This window comes from Schistocerca piceifrons, chromosome 2 (genome assembly GCF_021461385.2).
Source record: "Schistocerca piceifrons isolate TAMUIC-IGC-003096 chromosome 2, iqSchPice1.1, whole genome shotgun sequence".
Lineage (NCBI taxonomy): Eukaryota > Metazoa > Arthropoda > Insecta > Orthoptera > Acrididae > Schistocerca > Schistocerca piceifrons.
In genome coordinates this window covers 271,542,661-271,570,091 of record NC_060139.1, presented here as the reverse complement: position 1 = coordinate 271,570,091, position 27,431 = coordinate 271,542,661, and the positions used below count along the sequence as shown (strand labels likewise).

Here is a 27,431-nt window from a genome sequence, read left to right as displayed (position 1 = left end):
AAAGAGGGGTAAACAAGATGAACAGTGTAAAGGGAACAGTTCGGTATTTAAAAATGTACTTATGTTTCGTAAGTGAAGTGGTAGTGCGACTTTCAGACCAGATCAGAGGAAACACATATGGCAACCAAAAATGCAAAGAATTGTAATTACGTATTTAAATTAATGAACCGAAGTAAACTGTTTTATAACCTAAAAATAACACATAAGAAAACAAAAATGCATCGTTCTAGACCCCCCTGAAGGTGCCATACAGAAAAAAGCTACCTCAGAGTTCACCTTTTAGCACCGACTGTTTGTAATGCCCAAATAGTGGTATAATCCCCGACTAAAATATAATTTTGAGCAGAGTTTCAGAAAACAAAAATCAGTAAAATCATACTGGTGATTTTTGTAGTATACAGTCACTTATCACTCTTCGAGAAAAGCTGCAAACAGTGGATGGACTAAGTTTCTTGTGTGCCTATTAAATTTAATAAAGTGATCCTATTTACCTTGAAATGCAGTGAATCTAAATTTTTCACTCTTTGTTCGATTTCTACGTTTATTGCAGGAAATACTACAAATAAAAACCCGGTTATTTTGAGCGAATTTAACAGCTAGGTTAAAATGGCGTGGGAAAAAATTGATATAACCTGATGTTTTAGCGATAACCGCCGTCCCTAATAAGTCCATGCTCCAATTCGTACATTTTTACGAATGCTTATTTGCGGAATACTGCATAAGTTTACTCTTACGACGATTTGTAAATTATTTGTTTACTTGTTGTAGAGGTGGATGGTCGGAGGGTAGATAGAAGCCTCCTTTTCGTGTTAATATTTTTCTTTTTTCTCTTTGTTGATAATCTGATGATGCTCCAAAAGGCCGGAAAGTATTATTAAACAATCATTATTTTGCAACCAAGAGCCGGCCGGAGTGGCCGAGTGGTTCTAGGCGCTATAGTCTGGAACCGCGCGACCGCTACGGTCGCATGTTCGAGTCCTGCCTCGGGCATGGATGTGTGTGATGTCCTTAGGTTAGTTAGGTTTAAGTAGTTCTAAGTTCTAGGGGAATGATGACCACAGCAGTTAAGTCCCATAGTGCTCAGAGCCATTTGAACCAATTTTTTTTGCAACCAAGACTGTTTTGTTTTTGAAATATCAGATAATTATTGTCCTGGTGGCAACACATTCAGATGTCAAAAGCAACATTCAGTAGCACAGTCAGACTCAAACTTGTATTTGACTGAGGCACCGAACGTTACTTTTGACACCCTAATTTTTTGCCACCAGGACAACATTTATCTATCTAATGATGCTCGGTTTGACGAGCGAATCTGGTTATGAAATCAAATTTTCAGCGACATGTGGCTGCTTTAGCTATACATTAATTCCGATGTTCGCAAGTTCTACGACTGCTGTGTGTAATGTCGTTGTGTAAATTTTCTGTGATGTATGCAGCACAGTATTTTCGAGGAGTCACTAGTCTTGATGGTTCCCAAATATTTCCTTTTGATCCGACGGTACAACCCATAGCGGAATGATTGTCATAAATATCATCCAGTACGAAGCAACCATTGTCATTCTGCCTGTCCTTGGAGTAGCTTGCTTTGTGGTCATCAGGATCAAATACACCATACGCCATTATTGAAAAAGTTCATTGTCTCATTCGGAGGTGGTTACAAACCTGCTGCAGTCTTGAGATTTGTCACAGCCTCTGACCATCTGTCTGGATCCTGGAGAACTCAATTTAAGTGATGCGGTTGATGCTGGGCAGGAGTCTTTATGCACATTTGAGTAAAATTTATTTGTCGCAGTTACAAAGAAGTGCGAAAATAATTGATGAGATTATATCCATGAAGAATCCGCCTCTTTAGTAACAAAGATTGTGTTACATTGCCAGGTGGAGGATCCATGTTGTTGTGGTCTTCAGTCCAGTGACTGGTTTGATGCAGTTCTCCATGCTACTCTATCCTCTGCAAGCCTCTTCATCTCTGTGTAACTGCTGCAACCTACATCCTCCTGAATCTGCTTAGTGTATTCATCTCTCAGTTTTCCACTACAATTTCTGCCCCCCCCCCCCCCCCTATGCTTCCCATCAGTACAAACCTGGTGGTCCCTCAATGCCACATAACGTGTCCTACCAACCTAACACTTCTTCCCAATTCTACTCAGCACCTCCTATTTAGTTATGTGATTGTATGGTTGATTTTGGGGGGGGGGGGGGAGGAGACCAAACTGCGAGGACATCGGACTCATCCGATTGTGAAAGGATGGAGACGGACGTCGGCCGTGCCCTTTCCAAGGAACCATCCCGGCATTTGTCTGAAGCGATTTAGGGAAATCACGGAATACCTAAATCAGGATGGCCGGATGCGAGATTGAATCGTCGTCCTCCCGAATGCGAGTCCAGTGTGCTAACCACTGCGCCACCTCGCTAAGTAGTTATTTTATCCACTCATTTAATTTTCACCATTCTTCTGTAGCACCACATTTCGAAAGCTTCCATTCTCTTCTTGTCCAAACTGTTTATCGTCCATATAGGGCTAAACTCCATAAAACACTTCCTGAAAAAATCTGTGTTAACAAATTTCTCTTCTTCAGAAACGCTTTCCTTGCCATTGCCAGTCTACATTTTCTATCCTCTCTACTTCGACCGTCATCAGTTATTTTGCTGCCCAAATAGCAAAACTCATCTACTACTTTAAGTGCCTCATTTCCTAATCTAATTCCCTCAGCACCACCTGATTTAATTCTACTACATTCCACTATCCTCGTTTTTCTTTTGTTGGTTCATGTACTTACTCATAATGTGAGTAATACTGACACCATTACGGTGACTGTTGTACATAACTGAAACGTTTATACTGTCTTTTAGACAGCAAATGTTACACTCTCTCCTAATATACGTAATAGCATATTTCATTGACAGTGTACTGACGGAGAAGTTATCACCCTGTGTGTATGTGGTAGACGATTAGATGATACATAAATATAATGTTTGTCTGCACCAGACTTGTTTCTTGTGTGGGTTATGTGGTGTCACCGCCAGACACCACACTTGCTAGGTGGTAGCTTTAAATCGGCCGCGGTCCACTAGTACATGTCGGACCCGCGTGTCGCCACTGTGTGATCGCAGACCGAGCGCCACCACAAGGCAGGTCTCGAGATATGGGATAGCACTCGCCCAGTTGTACGGACGACATTGCTAGTGACTACACAACGAAGCATCGCTCATTAGCCGAGCAGATAGTTAGAATAGCCTTCAGCTAAGTCCATGGCTACGACCTAGCAAGGCGCCATTACCCTTACATAGTTTGATAGTTATCGTATGAAATGTCTCATCAAGAACGCTGTATACAAATGGTGGATTAAAGTTAAGTCTTCCAGCAGCTACGCACTTTTCTTTATCGCATTTATGAAGTATCCTGTTTCAGACCATCAAGTCCGCCTGCTTGCTTAATGGCCGCCTCCCTTAAATAATGTGTGTAGTGTTGGCAATCTGTCAACACTACAAATGGCGACGAGGATGGGATTAAAAGAGGATTTCGCGTTCGTTTTGCTCTAATTTATGGCACCGACGTTACAAACCGCCTTCAATCCTCTTTTAATCCCCTCCTCGTCGCCTACTGAATTCAAGGTAATGAGCGGCAGCCTCACTTATTATCCTGTGTCGGTGTGTCCACCTACCGTGTGATAGTGAAATTGTTTCCCCGACGTGACGTAGCAACTCTGTGCTACGATGAAATTTTGTCGGCATTGGACGCCTATTTCAAAGAAACAGTCAATGTCGTTGCAAAAAGGTATACTTTCTTTCGTACAAAACGTACGGCCGGTCAAACTAATAGGGAGTGGGTTACAACATAGCAAGGCCTTACAAGGGATTGTGCTTTTGAGTGTGAATGTGGACTCCTTTATTCAGATACTATGGTACGTGATGCAATAGCACAGAACGTTTCTGATGTTCGTATACGGGAGCAAATTTTGAAACTACTTAATCCCTCCCTTCAGCAAGTGATAGACATATTGGATAGACAAAACACACTTGACTTTGCTCAGGAATCATTTGCAACTTCGCCAGCCGTGTGTAACATTAACCGGCCCGCCGGGCGCGCTGCGCGGCCCGGTAAACTTCCCTTGCGCACATCCATGCAGCTGCTGCCACGCTCTAAACCAGGTGTGCTGCGCCAGCACACAAATGCAGTGAAATCATGCCCGCGGTGTGCAACTAGACATTCGCTTGAAAATTGCCCGTCACGCCAAGCTATTTGCTTTTTCTGTAATAAGAAAGGACATGTTCAAAGTGTTTGCCAGAAAAAGCTCAGATCAGACAATCACAACCAAGAATACTCCGGCTCGTGAACCTTCGCCCATGGACATTCATGTAGTTGATTCCACTCTGCCCAGTGCCACTCTTTCTAACAGTGACAGTGTTCGTCCCACACAAAGTGTGCATCGACGTCGCCGGACATCACGTCAATTAGCAAGTGATGCTGTACCTGTATCAGTTCAAATTGCATGAGACTGTCGCTCTTGTCGTCAGCAGGACAATAAACTTTTTGTAGATTTGGACTTTAATGGCAAGGTCATACCATTCCAGCTCGATACCGGAGCTGCAGTTTCATTGCTCAATCACGACACTTACAAACAACTGGGCAAACCTCCGTTGCGTGCCGCAACTGTTAAGCTCACTACATATTCAGGACAGCAGATCCCTGTGTTAGGACAGTGCACTCTTCTTGCAACATACAAGGGACAAACAAAACTTGTTTCATTTTACGTTCTTCGTTCTTCTTCTGCAGTGAACTTGTTTGGTTTAGATTTATTTCAATTGCTTAACATGTCTATCGTAAATCAGGTCCTATCAGTGAATCAGACTGTGCCTTCAGACAGTGTTTCTAGTCTGTGTGAAGAATTTGCAGACATTTTTACACAGGGCCTTGGTTGCGCTAAGAATTATGAGGCACATTTGGAACTGAAAGTAAATGCGCAACCGAAATTTTTCCGAGCGCGCAATGTTCCCCACGCATTGCGTGATGAGGTCGCCAGAACATTAAACGATTTAGCATCACAAGGTGTGAGTGAATGTGCGCAATGCCTCTTCCCTTTCAGCTCCGCTTCATCGCTTACGCCGTACAGGTGTTCCGTTCGGCTGGACGACGGAATGCGAACGCGCCTTTCGCCAGTTGAAATCGGCGTTGCTTTCTAATACTTGCCTCACGCCATTCGATCCCCAGAAACCCCTTTTGTTGATGGTAGATGCATCGGATTTCGGGATCGGTGCTGTGCTTGCGCACAAAGATGGGTCGCATGATCGCCCTATTGCGTCCAAATTGCTCTCGTCTGCGCAAAGAAATTATTCCCAGGTAGAGAAAGAAGCTTTGGCTCTCGTGTTTGGTGTTACTAAGTTCCATGATTTCTTGTATGGTCGTCACTTTACCATCATCACAGACCACCAACCTTTGACGTCGCTTTTTCATCCGAACAAGCCTGTACCTCCGCGTACAGCGCAGAAATTCATTCGCTGGTCTATTTTCCTCTCGCAGTACCGCTACGATATCTTGTATCGGTCCACTGCTAAGCACGGAAACGCCGATGCGTTGTCCCGTTTGCCTGTTGCTGAGGATAGAGCATTCGATTCTTCCGAACTTGCTTGCATGTTCATTGATTCGGAAACCGATGAAGTGGTCGAATCGTTTCCGGTTGATTTTCGTCGTGTAGCTACAGCCACAGCTGCTGACCCTGTCCTTGCTACCGTTTTGCGTTTTGTTGGTACGCAATGGCCTTTGTCAAAGTCTCGGATCGAGGATCCGTTGGTTCGCCGATTTTTTGCTCACAAGGCGAGACTTTTTGTTCGACGTGGTGTTTTGTTGTTGCGTTCTGATAATGATCAGTCCAGAGTCGTGGTCCCACGTTCGTTACAGTCCTCTGTTTTACGGCTTCTTCACCAAGGACATTGGGGTATAGTGCGAACGAAACAACTTGCTCGTCAGCACTGTAGTTGGTTCGGAATCGATGCTGCGATTAAGAATATGTGTTCTTCTTGCATGGCGTGTGCCGAACGACAATCCGCACCGCCACGGAAAGTCTTTGCATGGCCAAAAGCCACTTTCCCTTGGCAACGCTTGCACATCGATTTTCCTGGTCCATTCTGGAATGCTCGATGGTTGGTTCTGGTAGATGCCTTCAGTAATTTTCCTTTTGTTGTCCGGATGTCTTCCACGACGTCAACTGCCACCATCCAAGCGTTGTCTGCTGTCTTTTGCACTGAAGGTCTTCCACACACTTTTGTTTCCGACAATGGTCCGCAATTCATGTCCGCAGAATTTCATTCATTCTGCCAGGCCAATGGCATTCAACACCTGACGTCCGCGCCGTTTTCGCCTCAGTCAAACGGTGCCACTGAACGATTGGTCCGGACTTTCAAGTCACAGATGTTGAAGTTGAGAGAGTCGCATTCTCGGGAGGATGTGTTGTTGCTCTTTTTGTCATCGTATCGCTCTCAGCCCCGAGATGGTCGCTCGCCGGCTGAGTTGCTGCACGGTCGTCCTCATCGAACCTTGATGTCTTTGCTGCACCCGCCGCATCAGGTTCCTGTGCAGCGGCTGACTCTTGCTTTTGCTCCAGGCGACGTTGTATTCTATCGCAACTATCGAGGTTCACGGCGTTGGCTCGCAGGGCGCATTCTTCGCTGCCTCGGCAGCGCGATTTATTTGGTTTTGGGGGCCTCTGGTGAGGTGCGTCGGCATCTCAATCAGCTGCGCCTCTGTCGTCGCACTTGTTCTGCCGCTCCCCGTCTGCTTTCAGCGACGGTGCCGTCCGGTCAGCGCCCTGGGGACCCATCTACTGGCTCGCCTCATCCCCAGGTGTTACCGACGTTGCCTTCCATTTTGCCCCATGGCGACGCGCCGCTGCCGCCGCCGCCGCCGTTTCTCCCGCCGGCGCCGCCCGCATTCGACGCTTCGCTGCAGCCGCCAAGCGCCTCCCTGGGTCACGCGCCGCCGATCGCTTCCCGTGACCAGCAGTCCTCCGCCATGGAACTCTTGCCCGCTCCGGACCACATGGCGTCTTCGTGCGTCGGGTACCCGGACGGAATGGAGGTCGACCCTTCGGCCCCTCCTGTCTCTTTACGGGCGCATACACCGCATGTTGACGTGCACCCTGGACTAGGTTTTCAGACGTTTCCTAGCTCCCCTCGGACCGAATGGCCGGGTGCGGGTGGCACAGCCTCGCCTGTTGTTAGGCTCCCCACCTCATCGCATACGCCAACATATGGGTCCTCCCCACGGCGGGCGGAAGCCTTATCACACGACCGTTCGCCGATTTGCGGGGGAGGAATGTGGTGTCACCGCCAGACACCACACTTGCTAGGTGGTAGCTTTAAATCGGCCGCGGTCCACTAGTACATGCCGGACCCGCGTGTCGCCACTGTGTGATCGCAGACCGAGCGCCACCACAAGGCAGGTCTCGAGATACGGGATAGCACTCGCCCAATTGTACGGACGACATTGCTAGCGACTACACAACGAAGCATCGCTCATTAGCCGAGCAGATAGTTAGAATAGCCTTCAGCTAAGTCCATGGCTACGACATAGCAAGGCGCCATTACCCTTACATAGTTTGATAGTTATCGTATGAAATGTCTCATCAAGAACGCTGTATACAAATGGTGGATTAAAGTTAAGTCTTCCAGCAGCTACGCACTTTTCTTTATCGCATTTATGAAGTATCCTGTTTCAGACCATCAAGTCCGCCTGCTTGCTTAATGGCCGCCTCCCTTAAATAATGTGTGTAGTGTTGCAATCTGTCAACACTACAGGTTACACAGTGATTCTCTATAAAGAGCGTACGTTGTTCCGATGGAACAATGCGCTTATATTCATTTAATAATAAAGTGAGAACAGATTTTACATTATAGCGATAATTTTAATGTACAGCTTTTGCAGTAAGTAATTAGTTATACAGCTTTAACGAATGAAGTTAACAGTGTCATGGTTGTAGTTTAATCAATTACCCTCGGTGTCAATATATTTCACATTTTCAATTACGTCGACAAATTTCAGCAGCGTATTTAGTTTCATGAAGGAAGGGCTAGTTTAGCAGTGTTTTGTTAGGTTAAGGAAAATTCACCAGTTGTTAACCAACTCGGGAGTAATATCAGTTACCCCTTCCCATGGCGTTTGCAGCGACAGTGACAGGATGCCGTTATATTGCGTGAGTACTCCTGTTAGTCGGTTATCGATCAATCCTCGCCGGTCAACATTTTCATCGATAACCTCTTCGTCTTAGATTTTCACGATGTTGTGAACCCAAAGGCAGTTGCAAACTTTTGCTAGCCGAGCGGGGTAGCCGCGCAGTCTAGGCGTCTTGTCACGGTCCGCGCGGCTCCCCCCGTCGGAGGTTCGAGTCCTCCCTCGGGCACGAGTGTGTGTGTTTAGAGTAAGTTAGTTTAAGTTATATTAAGTAATGCGTAAGCTTAGGGACCGATGACCTCAGCAGTTTGGTCTCGTAAGACCTTACCACAAATTTCCAAAAACTTTTGCTACTTTCACTTCCCTCCTCCTATGCTACTAGCCTGAGCAGGTATCAGCTCGCACCTTTGGCAAGGTGCCTTAAAGTCTTCAGAACCTGCACATCTCCACAATTTCTAAAGAAAAACAACACTCTCCTGAATTCCCTAGTCCTCTAAACCTACCGCTACTGTGAGCAGATATCTGCATACGAGACGATGTTGGCTACAATTAAAGCCCTTCTTACTGTAATCGACACTGGAGTACGATAATCAATGTGACGCCTGCAAACCGGCTACGGTGGTATGTAGAGCTCAAATGAAATACAACGAGTTATAGAGACAAATGAGTATAGCTCGTCAACTGAGAGAAAGTAAAAAATCTGAACGAGTAATAACATCTTGCAGTCTTACAAGAATTAAATATCAGTTGTGGTCAATGACACAAAGGAGAGAAAAAGTGGAGTCAATGTGGAACAGAATAATTAAAACCAGCTACACAAACAGGCGTTTAAGATTACAAACTGCGGAAGTATAGTTTCTTCTGAAGTCTAGTTATTTATGAAGTCTGTAATTGTTATCTACACACGTCTGTTCGGCCCTTTATGCTGACTAACAAATCGTTTGTTACCAGATTGGCGACACAGAAACCAGCAGCACACCTCACTCAGATGTTCTCCAAAGAACCGTAATGGGACAATGAAACTGCATTTACTGACCCATGTGCAGTCAAAATCTGTTAAAAACAGCTTATTACAGAGATGCAGTCTTCCTCCCCTACTGTTCATTCAAGAAGCATTGACGGATGTAAGCGGAAGTTTGTGGATTAGGAATAAAATTTAGGATGAAAGAAGGCCAATGGAAGATTTGTTGATGACGTTATCCACATTGAAGGAGGGAAAAAACTACAGGATATGTTGTGTGGAATCTGTAGACTCATGAGAGTAAGACATGTATTTCTAGAAAACCAGAGACCAATGGACGTTGTGAGTACTATCAAAAATGAGATTAGGGACAAATTTAAGATCGACATTCGATGCGAAATCAAGCAATTTCATTATCATGGAAGCTAATTAAATCATGGTCGTAGCAGCAAAGACATGTTGTTGTTGTTGTGGTCTTCAGTCCTGAGACTGGTTTGATGCAGCTCTCCATGGTACTCCATCCTGTGCAAGCTTCTTCATCTCCCAGTCCCTACTGCAGCCTACATCCTTTTGAATCTGCTTAGTGTATTCATCTGTTGGTCTCCCTCCATGATTTTTACCCTCCACGCTGCCCTCCAATACTAAATTTATGATCCCTCGATGTCTCAAAACATGTCCTACCAACCGACCCGTTTTTCTAGTTACGTTGTGCCACAAGCTCCTCTTCTCCCCAATACTATTCAATACCTCCTCATTAGTTATGTCATGCACCTATCTAATCTTCAGCATTCTTCTGTAGTAACACATTCCGAAAGCTTCTATTCTTTTCTTATCTAAACTATTTATCGTCCACGTTTCACTTCTATACATGGCTATACTCCATACAAATACTTTCAGAAACGACTTCCTGACATTTAAATCTATACTCGATGTTAACAAATGTTTCTTATTCGGAAACGCTTTCCTTGCCATTGCCGGTCTATATTTTATATCCTCTCTACTTCGACCATCATCAGTTATTTTGCTCCCCATATAGCAAAACTCCTTTACTACTTTAAGTATCTCATTTCCTAATCTAATTCCCTCAGCATCACCAGACTTAATTAGACTACATACCATTATCCTCGTTTTGCTTTTGTTGATGTTCATCTTATATCCTTCTTAGAAGACACTGTCCATTCCGTTCAATTGTTCTTCCAAGTCCTCTGCTGTCTCTGACAGAATTACAATGTCATCGGCGAATCTCAAAGTTTTTATTTCTTCTCCATGGATCTTAATACCTACTCCGAACTTTCGAACTTTTATTTTGTTTGCTTTATTGCTTGCTCAATATACATATTGAATAGCATCGGGGATAGGCTCCAACCCTGTCTCACTTCCTTCCCAACCACTGCTTCCCTTCCATACCCCTCGATTCTTATAACTGCCATCTGCTTTCTGTGCAAATTGTAAATAGCCTTTCGCTCCCTGTATTTTCCCCGTGCCATCTTCTCAATTTGAAAGAGAGTATTCCAATCAACATTGTCAAAACCTTTCTCTAAGTCTACAAATGCTAGAAACGTAGGTTTGCCTTTCCTTAATCTTTCTTCTAAGACAAGTCGTAGGGTCAGTATTTTCCCACGTGTTCCAACATTTCTACGGAATCCAAACTGATCATCCCCGAAGTCGGCTTCTACCAGTTTTTCCATTCGTCTGTAAAGAGTTCGCTTTAGTATTTTGCAGCTGTGACTTATTAAACTGATAGTTCGGTAATTTTCACATCTGTCAACACCTTTGGGATTGGATTTATTATATTGTTCTTGAAGGCTGAGGGTATTTCACCTGTCTCATACATCTTGCTCACCAGACGGTAGAGTTTTGTCAGGATTGGCTCTCCCAAGGCTGTCAGTAGTTCTAATGGAATGTTGTCTACTCCGGGGGCCTTGTTTCGACTCAGGTCTTTCTGTGCTCTGTCAAACTCTTCACGCATTATCATATCTCCCATTTCATCTTCATCTGCATCCTCGTCTATTTCCATAATATTGTCCTCAAGTACACCGCTTTTGTATAGACCCTCTATATACTCCTTCCACCTTTCTGCTTTCCCTTCTTTGGTTAGAACTGGGTTTCCATCTGTCCTTTTGATATTCATACAAGTGGTTCTCTTTCCTCCAAAGATTTCTTTAATTTTCCTGTAGGCAGTATCTATGTTACCCCTAGTGAGATAAGCCTCTACATCCTTACATTTGTCCTCTAGCCACCCCTGCTTAGCCATTTTGCACTGCCTATCGATATTATTTCTGAGACGTTTGTATTCCTTTTTGCCTGCTTCATTTCCTGCATCTTTATATTTTCTCCTTTCATCAATTAAATTCGATATTTCTTCTGTCACCCAAGGGTTTCTACTAGCCCTCGTCTTTTTACCTATCTGATCCTCTGCTGCCTTCACTATTTCGTCCCTCAAAGCTACCCATTCTTCTTATACTGTATTTCTTTCCCCCATTCCTGTCAATAGTTCCCTTATGCTCTCCCTGAAACTCTGTGCAACCTCTGGTTCTTTCAGTTTATCCAGGTCCCATCTCCTTAAATCTCCAACTTTTTGCAGTTTCTTCAGTTTCAATCTACAGTTCATAACCAATAGATTGTGGTCAGAGACCACATCTGTCCCTGGAAATGTCTTATAATTTAAAACCTGGTTCCTAAATCTCTGTCTTACCGTTATGTAATCTGATACCTTTTAGTATCTCCAGGGTTCTTCCATGTATACAACCTTCTTTCATGATTCTTAAACCAAGTGTCAGCTATGATTAAGTTATGCTTTGTGCAAAATGTTACCAGGCGGCTTCCTCTTTGATTTCTTAGCTCCAATCCATGTTGACCTACTACGTTTCCTTCTCTCCCTTTTCCTACTCTTGAATTCCAGTCACCCATGACTATTAAATTTTTCTTCTCCCTTCACTACTTGAATAATTTCTTTTATCTCATCACACATTTCATCAATTTCTTCGTCATCTGCAGAGCTAGTTGGCCTATAAATTTGTACTACTGTAGTAGGCGTGGGCTTCGTGTCTATCTTGGCCACAATAATGCATTCACTATGCTGTTTGTAGTAGCTTGCCCGTACTCCTATTTTTTTATTCGTTATTAAACCTACTCCTGCATTACCCCTATTTGATTTTGTATTTATAACCCTGTATTCACCTGACCAAAAGTCTTGTTCCTCCTGCCACCGAACTTTACTAATTCCCACTATATCTAACTTTAACCAATCCATTTCCCTTTTTAAATTTACTAACCTACCTGCCCGAATAAGGGATCTGTAATTCCACGCTCCGATCTGTAGAACGCCAGTTTTCTTTCTCCTGATAACAACGTCCTCCTGAGTAGTCCCCGCCCGGAGATCCGAATGGGGGACTATTTTACCTCCGGAATATTTTACCCAAGAGGACGCCATCATCATTTAACCATTCAGTAAAGCTGATGTAAAGCAAAGACATATAAGAAGAAAAACTTGCCCAGCAGAAGTGGACATCATTCGCTAAAGAAAGAAGCTCACCAGTAGCAAAGACAGAGTTCAGTTGCACGGAAATACAGATTTAGAGTTGTTGTTTCAAAGTGAATGATGGATTGCGGAAAAAGTGAAAGTGAAGAGAATGGATTAGTTTGTTGCCACAGAAGGACGCTGTAAATTAAGTGGACTTATAAGGTGAGAAATGAGTAGATCCTCCAGTAAATCGAGTTGGAATAGAAGGTGTGAAAAACACTGGCTAGAAGAAGCGACCGTACGACAAGATATGTAATCAACATTCAGTAAAAATTTTGTACGACGAGGAATCATAGAAGTCATAGGATAAGACAAAGACTGCAATATATCCAAGAAGTAATTATGCCACTCTGAGGTGAAGAAGCTGGCAGAAGAGAGGAAGTCGTGGTACATCATGTTCAAACAAAACAATGACACAAAAAATAGAATAATTAACACACGATGTGTCTGTCACCGAGGCCAGGCGGCACAGTGGTGTGCTGAACAACTGTATAATTTTGTTATTCAATATGCAGTACCAATTAATATAGTACTTGTTTGTTTTTTATGTATGTCATTCGCCTCTTTTCGCAATTCCTTCACGTAAGCTTTTGCTAGCTTTAAATATTCGACCTTTTGCAGTTTGCCTTCTCTGGCTCGAATCGCCGCAGTTATTAAAACGCCAGGTAGATAATGTAGAACCCACAGTGGGACATTCAGGATTAACCTCTACTATACTAATGTAACAGATCAGACAGAGAATGCTATCTGCTGTGGGGAGGCGAATTCCTTACCAGCAACCACCATGTCCAGGTACCGCATCTCCTGGAGTGCTTCGTACGTGATATCGCCACCGTGTCGGCTGAGTACAGCGTCTACCTCGACTCGCGCCTTGGTCTGCACTCCTGGGTTCATGGCCAGCTCGTGCAGGCAGAAGCTCATCGCCGTGGAAGTCATCTCGAAGCCGAGTGCGAACACTATGTGCAGCTGCGCTGCCATAAACTTGTCGCTGATTTCTGAAACAGAGGGGTGTGCTCTCCATATCTCTAGTAAGTGCAACACCTGAGGGAGGGACCCTCCTTACTTGGGAGTGACGCACATCGAAGGCACAGAAAAGAAAAACTCTGTGCGCAGCAGAGACTCGAATTAGGAACACCCGTAATGTGCACCAAAACCAGTCTTTAAACTGCTTACACTAAGCTAGTCCGTCCTCCCATAGAATACTTACCGCACGGAATTCAGAGAGGACACCAAACGCACAGAGGTGTCACACAAGTAAATGTGCTTTTAGTGTACTAACAACTCGATAATTCGCCACACACGCTGATGGACAGAGGGGTTCCTACTCTCACTTTCTGGAGCCTGCGCGTAAATGTTATTCAGACTGAACAATGAAATTTGTTCAAGGCTCAGAAATGTTAGGCATAAAGAAGTTTTAAGGTAAAAAACTAAAATTGGTGCAGGAAACTGGTATGAACAAACTTATGAACGTAGAAAGAAAACTGGTTAGATGATTTCTTGGTGCACGGACGGCATAAATAGAATGCAACACGCCATACCTAAAAAAGAAATCTAGGATCAGATAGGAAGCCAAATACAGCCCACTGCATAAAAAAGAAGTAGAATGAATGATGACGTACTGAGGAAGCAATTATCTAGTAGGTTCTGAAGCTTAAAAAACAAGGGAATGGCAGTTACACACACTGAATGACCTCAGAAAAGCATATATCAGCATGATGGACACACCATAAAGAATTTATTTATTAAGAAGTTCAGAAAATTTTCTTCAGGGACGAACAAGACACTAAGAGAAAACAGTCCCATAATATCAAATAGCTCCGGAAGAAGACATCAGAACGTGCGAAACGAATTTGAGTAAGTGCAACAGGACTCCATTCAGCAAGAGTTGAAGTATTGATTCAACGTCATCTGTAAAAGGCCTACTCGAAAAATTAATTAGTAGTATTCGAGGAAACCAAGTACTTATAATATTTCGAGTTACGCCTAAGTACAATAGTTACAAACCTGAAATTTTAATACTGTTTGTAATGGAGGAATGACGCGTCTTGCTGAAACCTTGTTTAACAGTTTCAGTATTTTCCAAATCATTAATCAAAGTGTTTAGTTTTGCTGGGAAACAATAAAACATGACAATTCATCAATTATTCTAACTTAAGTTGTAACTTACATACTGACGTGACAAAAGTCAGGGGATACCACCTAATACTCAGTGCAAAGTCCCAAAAGACGCAAAAGATGACTCCGTGAGCATTTCAGTTTGAAGCGACACAACTCTTATTTCTTTGTTTAGCAGTTTAAGTATTTTCCAAATCATTAATCAAAGTGTTTAGTATTGATGGAAAACAATAAAACATTACAATTCATCAAACATTCTGACTTAGGTTGTAGCTTACGTACAGAGGTGACAAAAGTCATAGGATACCACCTAATATCGTGTCGAACCTCATTTGCCCCGGGTAGTGCTGCATCTCGATGCGGCATGGACTCATCACGTGGTTGAAAGTCCTCCGCAGAAATACTGAGCCATGCAGTGCTACGCACTATTTGATATCTCGATTATGTCTCATAAATATTCGATGAGATTTATGTCGGGCCATCTGGTTAACTAAATCATTCTCTCGAACCGTCAAGAATAATTGTGGGCTGGTGACATGGCGCGTTGTCATCCATAAAAACTCCATCGTTGTTTGAACGACTGCAAATGATCTCCAAGTAACGGAACATAAACTTTTCTTGTCAATTATCGGTTCAGAGGAACCAGTCCACTGCATGTAAACACAGCACACACCATTGTGGAGTCACTACCAGCTTGCGCAATGGCTTGCTGACGACCTGGGTATCTCGATAATTGCAGTCTGAGCCACACTCGAAACCTACCCTGTTCTTATGTATTGAAATCTGGACTCACCTGATGAGGCCACAGTCTTCCAGGCGTCTAGGATCCAACCCATGTGGTCACGAACGCAGGGAAGGCGCTGCAAGCGATGTCATGCTTTTGGGAAAGGCATTCGCATCGGTCGTCAGCTGCCATAGCCCGATAATACCAAATTTTGCCGCAAAGTGCTAATCGATACGTCTGACAAACGTCCCACATCGATTTCTACGGTTATTACGCGCTATAGCACTGATAACTCTATCCAAACACTGCTACTCTATCTCGTTAAGTGAAGGCCGTCAGTCACAGCGTTGTCCGTGGCGGAAGGTTATGCGCGAAATATGGTATCTTCGGCACACTCCCGACACTGTGGATCTCTCATTATTAAATTCCCTAACGATTTCCAAAATGGGATGTCTCGTGCGCCTAGCTCCTACTACAATTCCGCGTACAGAGTCTGTTAATTGCCGTGCTGCGGCCATAATCACGTCGGAAACCTCTTCACATGAATTATCAGAGTAAATAGGACAGTTCCGCCAGTGAACAGCCCTTAAATACGTCGCGTACGCGATACCATACCGCCAGCAGTACATCGCTATCAAATGGCTCTGAGCACTATGGGACTCAACATCTGTGGTCATCAGTCCCCTAGAACTTAGAACTAATTAAACCTAACTAACCTAAGGCCATCACACACATCCATGCCCGAGGCAGGATTCGAACCTGCGACCGTAGCAGTCGCGCGGTTCCGGACTGAGCGCCTAGAACCGCTAGACCACCGCGGCCGGCTACATCGCTATCCCACGAGTGTTAGTTATCTGAAGGCAGACGGCACTTCTGCGAGCTCATAAGTGTGACACACAGTAAAAACCAACCTATAGACTCTCCTTCCTCCGTGACCAGGAGCCCTTTCTGTTTCAGCGTCATCATCAGGTGAACAAGGTCATCGCGGAGGACTTTATTCTTCACCCTGTACTGCACAGTTTCCGCTGAGATTCTGTCGAAGAACTCCGTCACGGCCGTAGAAAAGAAGCTCATCCCGGGGAGAGCGGCCAGTGCTGGCAAAATCAGCAAGAGAATCTGCCGAAATGCATTGGTGGCCGAAGTGTCAAACACCTGGAAAAAAAAAAAAAATACATCAATCAGATTCTCGAATTACCTTTATCAATTATCCTTGAAATGATATCAACCAATCGTTGCGTACCCTTCCTTTGAGAAAGAAAAATAATTAGCTTTCCTGTCGGAATACATGCTCGTAGTACACTACTGGAAAAAAGTTAATACACCCATTCAGAGTTTTGCAGTTCACTCACTATTTATTGTTGCAACTGGGCATTTGAAGTATATGAAATGACTACATTTACATACCACATAGCATAAGCGGTTCTGAGGTGCCATGTATCGATCCACGCTGAAACACATATAAGAGTACTTAGTGTACCCTCGACGGGTGGCAATTCAGGCGCTGACTCTGGCATCTAGCCGATTGTACAGATGGCGAATACTGTCCTGGGATACGTTGTGACTTGCCTTCTCACCTCGTTCACGTTGTGTTGTGGTCTCCAGTCCAGAGACTGGTTTGATGCAGCTCTCCATGCTACTCTATCCTGTGCAAGCTTCTTCATCTCCCAGTACCTACTGCAGCCTACATCCTTCTGAATCTGCTTAGTGTAATCATCTCTTGGTCTCCCTCTACGATTTTTACCCTCCACGCTGCCCTCCGATACTAAATTGGTGATCCCTCGATGTCTCAGAACATCTCCTACCAACCGATCCCTTCTTCTAGTCAAGTTGTGCCACAAGCTCCTCTTCTCCCCAATCCTATTCAATACCTCCTCATTAGTTATGTGATCTACCCATCTAATCTTCAGCATTCCTCTGTAGCACCACATTTCGAAAGCTTCCATTCTCCTCTTGTCTAAAGTATTTATCGTCCACGTTTCACATCCATACATGGCTACACTCCATACAAATACTTTCAGAAACGACTTCCTGACCCTTAAATCTATACTCGAAGTTCAAAAATTTTTCTTCTTCAGAAACGCTTTTCTTTCCATTGCCAGTCTACATTTTATATCCTCTCTACTTCGACCATCATCAGTTATTTTGCTACCCAAATAGCAAAACTCCTTTACTACTTAAAGTGTCTCATTTCCTAATCTAATTCCCTCACCATCACCCGACTTAATTGGACTACATTCCATTATCCTCGTTTTGCTTTGTTGATGTTCATCTTATACCCTCCTTTCAAGACACTGTCCATTCCGTTCAACTGCTCTTCCAAGTCCTTTGCTGTCTCTGACAGAATTACAATGTCATCGGCTAACCTCAAAGTTTTTATTTCTTCTCCATGGATCTTAATACCTACTCCGAACTTTCGAATTTTTATTTTGTTTCCTTTATTGCTTGCTCAATATACATATTGAATAGCATCGGGGATAGGCTACAACCCTGTTTCACTTCCTTCCCAACCACTGCTTCCCTTCCATACCCCTCGATTCTTATAACTGCCATCTGCTTTTTGTACAAATTGTAAATAGCCTTTCGCTCCCTGTATTTTACCCCTGCCACCATCAGAATTAGAAAGAGAGTATTCCCATCTACATAGCCAAAAGTTTTCTCTAAGTCTACAAATGCTAGAAACGTAGGTTTGCCGTTCTTTAACCTTTCTTCTAAGATACGTCGTAGGGTCAGTATTGCCTCACGTGTTCCAACATTTCTACGGAATCCAAACTGATCATCCCCGAGGTCAGGTTCTATCAGTTTTTCCATTCGTCTGTAAAGAATTCGCGTTAGTATTGTGCAGCTGTGACTTATTAAACTGATAGTTCGGTAGTTTTCACATCTGTTCTGTAAATTCATTGACGAGTCGCACGTGTCACTGCTCGTCATATCATATCCCAGATGTGCTCGACTGTCGACAAGTCCGGAGTTCGTTTTGACCATAGAAGTTGCTGCACGCCTTGCAGAGCACGTAGAGTTTCACCGGCAGTGTGTGTGGGAGAGCATTATCCTGCTGGAACAACACATCACCTTCCTGTTGCAAAAACGGAAAGGAACGGGTTTAGCAACATTCTTCCCCTACCGAGCGCTGGTTAGCGTCCCCTCAAAAATCACCTAAGCTGAACGAGAGTTGTAGCTTGTCACACCTCAGATCATGATATCTGACATGGGGCTAGTGTGTCTCGGACGAATGCACTCTAAGAGACAGCGCTCACCAGGTCTGTATCGTACGTGAAATCGACGGTGACATAAGTGCAGCCAGAATGTGCTTTCATCGCTGAAGACCAGCGCGCGCCATTCCATCTTCCAACTGAACCTCTGATGGCATCACTCCAGCCACGCAGTCTATGCTGTGGCATGAGTGAAACAGCTACAGGTGTGCGTGCCCGTACTCCCACTGTTAATACCGAGTTTCAACAGTCCATGTTTACACGTTTGGGCTCATAAGTACTCTTATCTGTGCTGTGGTAGCTGCACGATCTGCCAATGCTGCTCTTACAATACGAAAATCCTGGAGATTGTCTATGCTGGTGGACATCCAGAACCCAAGAATGTTCAAGTGAACATTGAAGCCAGCAACGTTGCACAACCGACGCATCACCTCCAACCTCTGTGGCCGAATGGAGTATTGCGCCACTTGGACGGCCACAATTTTTGTTCTTTCCGACTCACCCAGTTGGCTGTAGCAAGCATGAGTGGATCACCGTAACATGGTTGTCTGCTTTCTTCACATGTCTGCACCACACTGAGCCTTCTGGCTGTGAGATTTCCATTTTGAAGGTAGACATAGATGGCGCTCTGGTAGCTGTACCAATTAGCTCTCTGATTGGCGGACCACTTTGATACCATTATCACTACATCTACTAGTCCCCATACTGGCATGCACCGCCATCGGAACAAAATCCACGTCGTCTTTCCCAGTGTACTAATTTCTCTTTCCGGCAGTGTATCTTCTGACAAGAAACTGCAATGCTTAAACTACAATGACGAACTATGCTATGTATATGACAAATGGAAACCGTTGAGAATGTAAGTTCTGGTGAACTACGAGTAACAGTGCAGACTAATCACATATAATTTCAGGTGAACTTTCAGTAACAGTGTAGATTAGTCAAGCAGTCACGACTGCAACATTCAGAATGATAAGACACCCAAAATGTGATATCATATCTCCCCAGTCATAATGATTTGAGATATTCGCCTGCAGTAATGATTTCTTCGTCTTTCAGTATTAAAATTACCGATGAATGGTATTCCTATTTCGGGCACGGCACCCTACTCTTTTTATGTAAGACAACACAAAATACACTATGTGATCAAAACTATCCGGACACCTGGCTGAAACCGACTCACAAGTTCGTGGCGCCCTCCATTGGTAATGCTGGAATTAAGTTTGGTGTTGGCCGACGCTTCGCCTTGATGACAGCTTCCGCTCTCGCAGGTATACATTCATTCAGGTGCTGGAAGGTTTCGTGGGGAATGGCAGCCCATTCTTCACGGAGTGCTGCAACTGAGAAGAGGTATCGATGTCGGTCGGTAGGTTTGGCACGAAATCAGAGATGCAAACATCCCTATGGTGTTCTGTCGGATTTAGGTCAGGACTCTGTGCAGGCCACGCTATTACAGGGATGTTATTGTCGTGAAACCGCTCCGCCACAGGCTATGCATTATGAACCGGTACTCGATCGTGTTGAAAGATGCAATCGCCATCTCCGAATCGTTCTTCAACAGTGGGAAGCAAGAAGGTGCTTAAAGCATTAACGTAGGCCTGTGCTGTGGTAGTGCCATGCAAAACATCAATGGGTGCAAGCCCCCTCCATGAATAACACGACCGCATCGTAACACCACCGCCTCCGAATTTTACTGTTGGCACTATACACACGGGCAGATGAAGTTCATCGGGTATTTGCCATACCCACACCCAACCATCGGATGGCCACATTGCGTACCGTGATTCGTCACTCGACACAACGTTTGAACACATTTCAATCGTCCAATGTTTACGCGCCTTACACCAAGTGGGGCGTCGTTTGGCATTTACCGGCGTGATGTGTGGCTTATGAGCAGCCGCTCGACCATGAACTCCAAGTTTTTTCATCTCCAGCCTAATTGTCATAGTACTTGCAGTGCATCCTGATGCTATTTGGAATTCCTGTGTGATGGTCTGGGTAGATGTCTGCCTATTACACATTACGACCCTCTTCAACTATCGGCGGTCTCTGTCAGTCAAGAGACGAGGTCGGCCTGTACGCTTTTGTGCTGTACGTGTCCGTTCACGTATCCACTTCACTATCGCATCGGAAACAGTGGTCCTATGGATGTTTAGGGGCGAGGAAATCTCGCGCACAGACGTATGACACAAGTGACACCCAATCACCTGACCACGGTGAAGTTCGTGAGTTCCGCGGAGCGCCTCATTCTGCTCTCTCGCGATGTCTAATCACTACCGAGTTTGCTGATATGGAGTACGTGGTAGTAGGTGGTAGCATAATGCACCTACTACGAAAAACATATGTTTTTGAGGGTGTCCGGATAATTTTGATCACATAGTGGATGTTCTCCACCACTATCTGTAGTTAAAGAGTACCATAATTGTTAAATTCCTCCCTATTTAGAATGTCACTTTCGTCATCTACAAACAGAAAATAGTTTGCATCGCAAGCCGTGTTGATCGGTAGGTCATTGATGTAGATAAGTATAACAAAAATATCTGAACCCTACAACAGAATCTCATACTTTACAACACCGAAGCAAGTTCCGCGTTTGTTCACTATAAGCTGTAACCCAATAAAATACTGAGAATGCTGAATCAAAACACATGTCAGTCGCCTAAATTTCCAGTTGTTATTTTATTGAGTAAGCAGTTTCGGTGACACATTACGCCATCTTCAGGCCCCCTGACCGACGTGTAGGAAGATTCCCATCTCATTTCCAGTCAAAATAAGGTCCATCATTCAATGACTGGCATCCGCAGATTTTTGACACAATGGCAATTGGCAGAATATTTGCGCTCACTGTTTGCTGAATTTCAAAGGCTGTAAGTAGATTGTTTAGGTTTTTTTTATTGGTAACGCCACCTCTGTATAAAAATCACTGGCTGTGCTGTGTGCAGTCTGTGGCTGATTTGCATTGTTGTCTGCCATTGTAGTGTTGGGCAGCGGCAGCTGGATGTGAACAGCGTGTAGCGTTGCGCAGTTGGAGGTGAGCCGCCAACAGTGGTGGATGTGGGGAGTGAGATGGCGGAGTTTTGTAATTTGTCATGAACTGCTATATATATTATGACCATTAAGGTAAATACATTGTTTGGTCTCTATTAAAATCTTTCATTTGCTAACTATGCCTATCAGTAGTTAGTGCCTTCCGTAGTTTGAATCTTTTATTTAGCTGGCAGTAGTGGCGCTTGCTGTATTGCAGTAGTTCGAGTAACCAAGACTTTTGTGAGGTAAGCGATTTGTGAAACGTATAGTTTAATGTTAGTCAGGGCCATTCATTTGTAGGGTTTTTGAAAGTCAGATTGCGTTGCGCTAAAAATAAAAAATATTGTGTGTCAGGTTAAGCACAGTCTTGTATAATTCTTCAAAAAGGGGACGTTTCATATGTCGACTCTTAGCCAAGGATACCTCACTGGAATCTTCAGATTTTTTTCTTGTAGTTTGTGTAATTAGTATAGCTTTTGTTTATTGCTAGCGCGTAATTATAGAGAGAATTTCCTTTGTAGTGGTAGTTTTTCATTGTTGTACAGTAAAGCAGTTGTGGCATGCATGTAGATTTGAAGCAAGTATTTCGCAGCTGCGCTTGCAATTAACTAGATATTATTTTCAGTGCTATGTTAATGTGTTCTCTTATTTTTGCTCTTCAAATTGTGCTTTTCTGTGTTATCGTGTGAAATATTATGACAATAATGGCGTGTGAAAAACGTAATACTAGGCTCCAAAGTAAACTGAGAAATGACAGTGAAGACGAAAGCAGTGTGTTAGCGCCACCGTGTAATGAATTAACTAATGTTCAACATAGTAACTTGGTAATTGTGGATAGGGAAATAGAGCGGGCGGCAAACAATGGCGTAGGCAGTGAAACAGTTAGTGAACGGGGAAGCATTATCAATCGATCGCTTGGCAACAGCTCGCCTCAGGAATCCGAAATGACAGGACACAATTTTGCAAATACTGTAGATTCAGGTTTTGCGTCCTCACCGTTTTCTCAAATACGTCAAGACACATTTTCTGCTTGTCAAAATGTGAATGTTGCCGGTGCAAATGCACTGCCGAAAAGCGTAGAGGAACAGATTCCAGACACTAATGCATTGTTATTACAGCTAATGCAACAAATGGAACAACACTAGAGACTGCACACAGCACAGCCAGTGATTTTTATACAGAGGTGGCGTTACCAATAAAAAAACCTAAACAGCCTACTTACACGGAAACTTTGGCAACCACTTCCCCTTACTTAATAGTGCATCAACTTATGTGTGTATATGTGGGCCTCGAAATCTGCATGTAAAATGACAATGATCTTTGTCTTTCACATAAGTATGGTTGAACAGCTGGCGAATTTCTGCTGTTCAAAACCCTTTTTCCTCATTAGGATTAAAAAGTCATCACCTTGTTTTGCAACAAGTTATATTTTATGTGCTCTGCAGCACACCTGTTTACTAAACCATGCCATAGTCAGTACCTCAGCATAGTTAAACCTCCGAGAACACACCAGATTAGAATTTCGTTTTATAGATACCTTCAACTGTCTGGTGTGCCACCTAGAAAAATATCAGTAATATAATGTGTATGATATTTGAAATCGGACGAAAGAAAACAATTTCATTTAATTAATAAGGAAGACAAGTTTCTGTATGAGTATATAACTGACGAATCGCCGAATCCCTTTTGTTGGATGAACAGTTGTCACCAACTGGAGCATCAGATTAGCTGACCACGGAGGAACAATTGGCATACCAAACAGCGTGCCAAGTGTGATGTTTATTTGAATGCTAAACATTAGGAGATTACTCTGACTTATATTTTCAAAACGGTTTCAGGCTATTATAAGACGCCTCTGAAAATTACCACACACTGAGTACCTAAATGCATGAACTGGAGCCAGCCTATTATGTGGCTTCACCTGCTTTACCGTAGGGCGCTTAGTTAAAAACGATTAACGTAACGACTTATAGATGCAGGACAGCTACAGTCTGTTGTGCTTGGCACCAGAGGCGGGCACTGTTCATTGCTTCCATAGAAATGATAATGCAATCCACAGGTTCATAACTGATTATAATAAATACTACGACGAATTGTACGTTAAACAGCTCAATGTGTTTGGTCTCTAACGCTGAGCCATGGTGCCATGTCTATCAATCTGCCATAGCTACCAATCTCTGATTTTGTATGTCTGTCTCTGGCCAGGTTTGACGTAATGAACATTCTGCATGATTCAGGCAGAGGTCGCATTTTATATGTGGACCTTGAGTGTCCAGGAAGTATACATGAACATCAATATGTCCTTCCATTATTCCCAGAGAAACTGGTACCACAACCTAGCATTCAATAGCCAGGAGTTCCGCAAAAGCTCATATTCGTATTATTCAAATGGTTCGCAACAGAAATTTAGACAACTCTCATATTACAAGCAAAATTTACAGCATATTATCATTCCATCAAGGTCCCTGGATGAAGCAATATAATGATGTTAACGCTGAGAAATGTATGAATGCGAAAACCGGTTTTTTTACTCAATTAGAGTGTATTTGGAATAAAAAATACAGAATGTGCGAAGCTGAGATGTTTGAAGCTAGTAACTCGTAGAACGTAGATACAGAGCTAATGGTTTGATAGCAAGACCGAATCTGAAGCGCAGTGTCCCATTTAAGGAAAATTTGCTTGCTATTGAATTTAGTAGCCTTAGCATCGTTTTTGGCTGACCCACAATCTGGAAATGGATGTTTTGAGGATTTCTAAGATGCTGTGAATTTCCATTATGGGCACATATTGAAGAAAGTCGAGGTAAAAACATTAGCTCTGACAAGGTCAGCGTAATATATTGTTTGACAGCCTCTAATACTTAGGGCGTTATTAGACAGCTGCATAAGTGATTTGACAATTTTGGTTACCCAGTCAATAATATTTACATCATCTCATGCATCAATAAAAAAGTGGTGTTAGCGGAAGATGAATTATAAAGACAGATCATCACAGAATTAAAAGTAACATCGTACGCTCTCGAAACTAAAACACAACGCGTTATGCTAAGAGTGAAATGTGTTAAACAGACGCCGGCCGGTGTGGCCGAGCGGTTCTAGGCGCGTCAGTCTGAAACCGCGCGACCGCTACGGTCGCAGGTTCGAATCCTGCCTCGGGCATGAATGTGTGTGATGTTCTTAGTTTAGTTGGGTTTAAGTAGTTCTAAGTTCTAGGTGACTGATGATCTCAGATGTTAAGTCCCTTAGTGCTCAGAGCCATTTGAACATCTTTTTTTTTTTTGTGAAACAGGCGTCAGCAAATAAATTAAGCACTTATGACAATTGAGATAGTGTATTAAATGATGTCGATAAATTAACTTTCAAGTATACAATGTTAGGTACTGTCTACTCTATAAAGCAATGTACACTATTGGCCATTAAAATTGCTACACCAAGAAGAAATATAGATGATAAACGGTTATTTTTTGGACAAATATATTATACTAGAACTGATATATGATCACATTTTCACGCAATTCGGGTGGATAGATTCTGAGAAATCAGTACCCAGAACAACCACCTCTGGCCGTAATAACGGCCTTGATATGCCTGGGCATTGAGTCAAACAGAGCTTGGATGGCGTGTACAGGTACAGCTGCCCATGCAGCTTCAACACGATACCACAGTTCATCAAGAGTAGTAAGTGGCGTATTGTGATGGGCCAGTTGCTCGGCCACCATTGACCAGTCGTTTTCAATTCGTGAGAGATCTGGAGAATGTGCTGGCCAGGGCAACAGTCGAACATTTTCTGTGTCCAGAAACGCCCGTACAGGACCTCCATGCGGTCGTGCATTATCCTGCTGAAATGTAGCGTTTCGCAGGGATAGGAATGAAGGGTAGAGCCACGGGTCGTAACACATCTAAAATGTAACGTCCACAGTTCAAAGTGCCGTCAATGCGAACAAGAGGTAACCGAGACGTGTAAGCAATGGCACCCCATACCATCACGCCGGGTGACACGCCGGTATGGCGATGACGAATACACGCTTCCAATTTGCGTTCACCACGATGTCGACAAACACGGATGCGACCATCATGATGCTGTAAACAGAACCTGGATTCATCCGAAAAAATGACGGTTTGCCATTCGTGCACCCAGGTTCGTCGTTGAGTACACCACCGCAAGGCGCTCATGTCTGTGACGCAGCGTCAAGGGTAACAGCAGCCATGGTCTCCGAGCTGATAGTCCATGCTGCTGCAAACGTCGTCGGACTGTTCGTGCAGATGGTTGTTGTCTTGCAAACGTCCCCATCTGTTGACTCAGGGATCGAGACGTGGCTGCACGATCCGTTACAGCCTTGCGGATAAGATGCCTGTCATCTCTACTGCTATGATACGAGGCCGTTGGGACCCAGCACGACGTTCCGTATTTCCCTCCTTAACCCACCGATTCCATATTCTGCTAACAGTCATTGGATCTCGATCAACGCGAGCAGCCATGTCGCAATACGATATACCGCAATCGCGATAGGCTACAATCCGACCTTTATCAAAGTCGGAAACTTGATGGTACGCATTACTCCTGCTTACACGAGGCATAACAACAGCGTTTCACCAAGCAAAGCCGGTCAACTGCTGTTTTTGTATGAGAAATCGGTTGGAACCGTTCCCCATGTCAGCACGTTGTAGGTGTCGCCACCGGCGCCAACTTTGTGTTAATGCTCTGAAAAGCCTACCATTTGCATATCGCAGCATCTTCTTCCTGTCGGTTAAATTTTGCGTCTGTATCGCGTCATCTTCGTGGTGTAGCAATTTTAATGGCCAGTATTGTAAATCGACATTATCGCAAAAGTCGATAAACGCTTCATACTCGGTGATGAAGTGGATCCAGTAGCGTGGGGTCGTGTTAGAGATGTTAGGGCTAATCAGCATCTGTGTCTGCAAGCCGGGGCAACTTGTAATTGATTTAGTAGTAACCTTTTGGTTTTGGACGAAATATAATTGAGATCTACTTTAGCCTACATGTCGTAGATGTATTATGAAAGCAATATTGTAGCTACTTGTTATAGATGGGCAGTGATAGTGAAAATGGAAACCTAAAAGCAGCAGATTTGTTGATTTTGTACCTCACAGTCCGTCCTTACCACTATAAGCTATCTCATTGCAATAAAATACTGTGCGCGATTGGGAATGTAACAGAATTGAGCGCGTGTGTGTGTCTGTGTTGGTTTAGAAGTTTTCCTAGTCGTCTGTTACCAAGTACGTGGCTTAGTTTAGGATAGGAGAATCTGGCGCGGGAATGGGGTGAGGGAAGGTAGAGGTGAAACGGTAGGGAAGAATGGGTGAGGCAGGGAGGGTGGGCTAGTGGGGGTCTCATGTCGTCAATACACTCTCTCCTACACATGAATATTGGCGACCCAAAAGCCAGAGGTCAGTTTCTATCCAAAGTCGTCACTGCATCGCTGCTGCATGTTTCGTGGCTCAGCTTTTGGTGGGCTACAGTACATCTTTGGGCGTTCGGTTTTCCCTATCACGCGACAAAAGCTGAGCCTGGCACAGAACAGACTGCAACTTCCCTTGGGTCGCATTCCATCTGTCCATTCACAGAGTGCTATTGCGGCTCTCGAAATCCCCAGCCGGAATGTGCGACCGTCAGTTTCCACTTCTGTATCAATTTTCGTATCATCTTTGAGTGTAACGACAGTACCTGACACTGAACAATTCGTT

General features: G+C 43.9%; 1 protein-coding gene across 1 annotated transcript in view; it reads right to left on the bottom strand.

The window, feature by feature from the left end:
- Nucleotides 1-27,431, bottom strand: part of LOC124776367 (probable cytochrome P450 6a13) — a 75,615-nt gene that overhangs the window by 34,605 nt on the left and 13,579 nt on the right. Inside the window, exons 3-4 of the mRNA XM_047251320.1 lie at nucleotides 16,402-16,642; nucleotides 13,425-13,646 (exon numbers count right to left, since the gene is read on the bottom strand). Of these exons, the coding sequence (XP_047107276.1) occupies nucleotides 13,425-13,646; nucleotides 16,402-16,642 (463 nt within the window). The remainder of the gene's footprint in view (nucleotides 1-13,424; nucleotides 13,647-16,401; nucleotides 16,643-27,431) is intronic.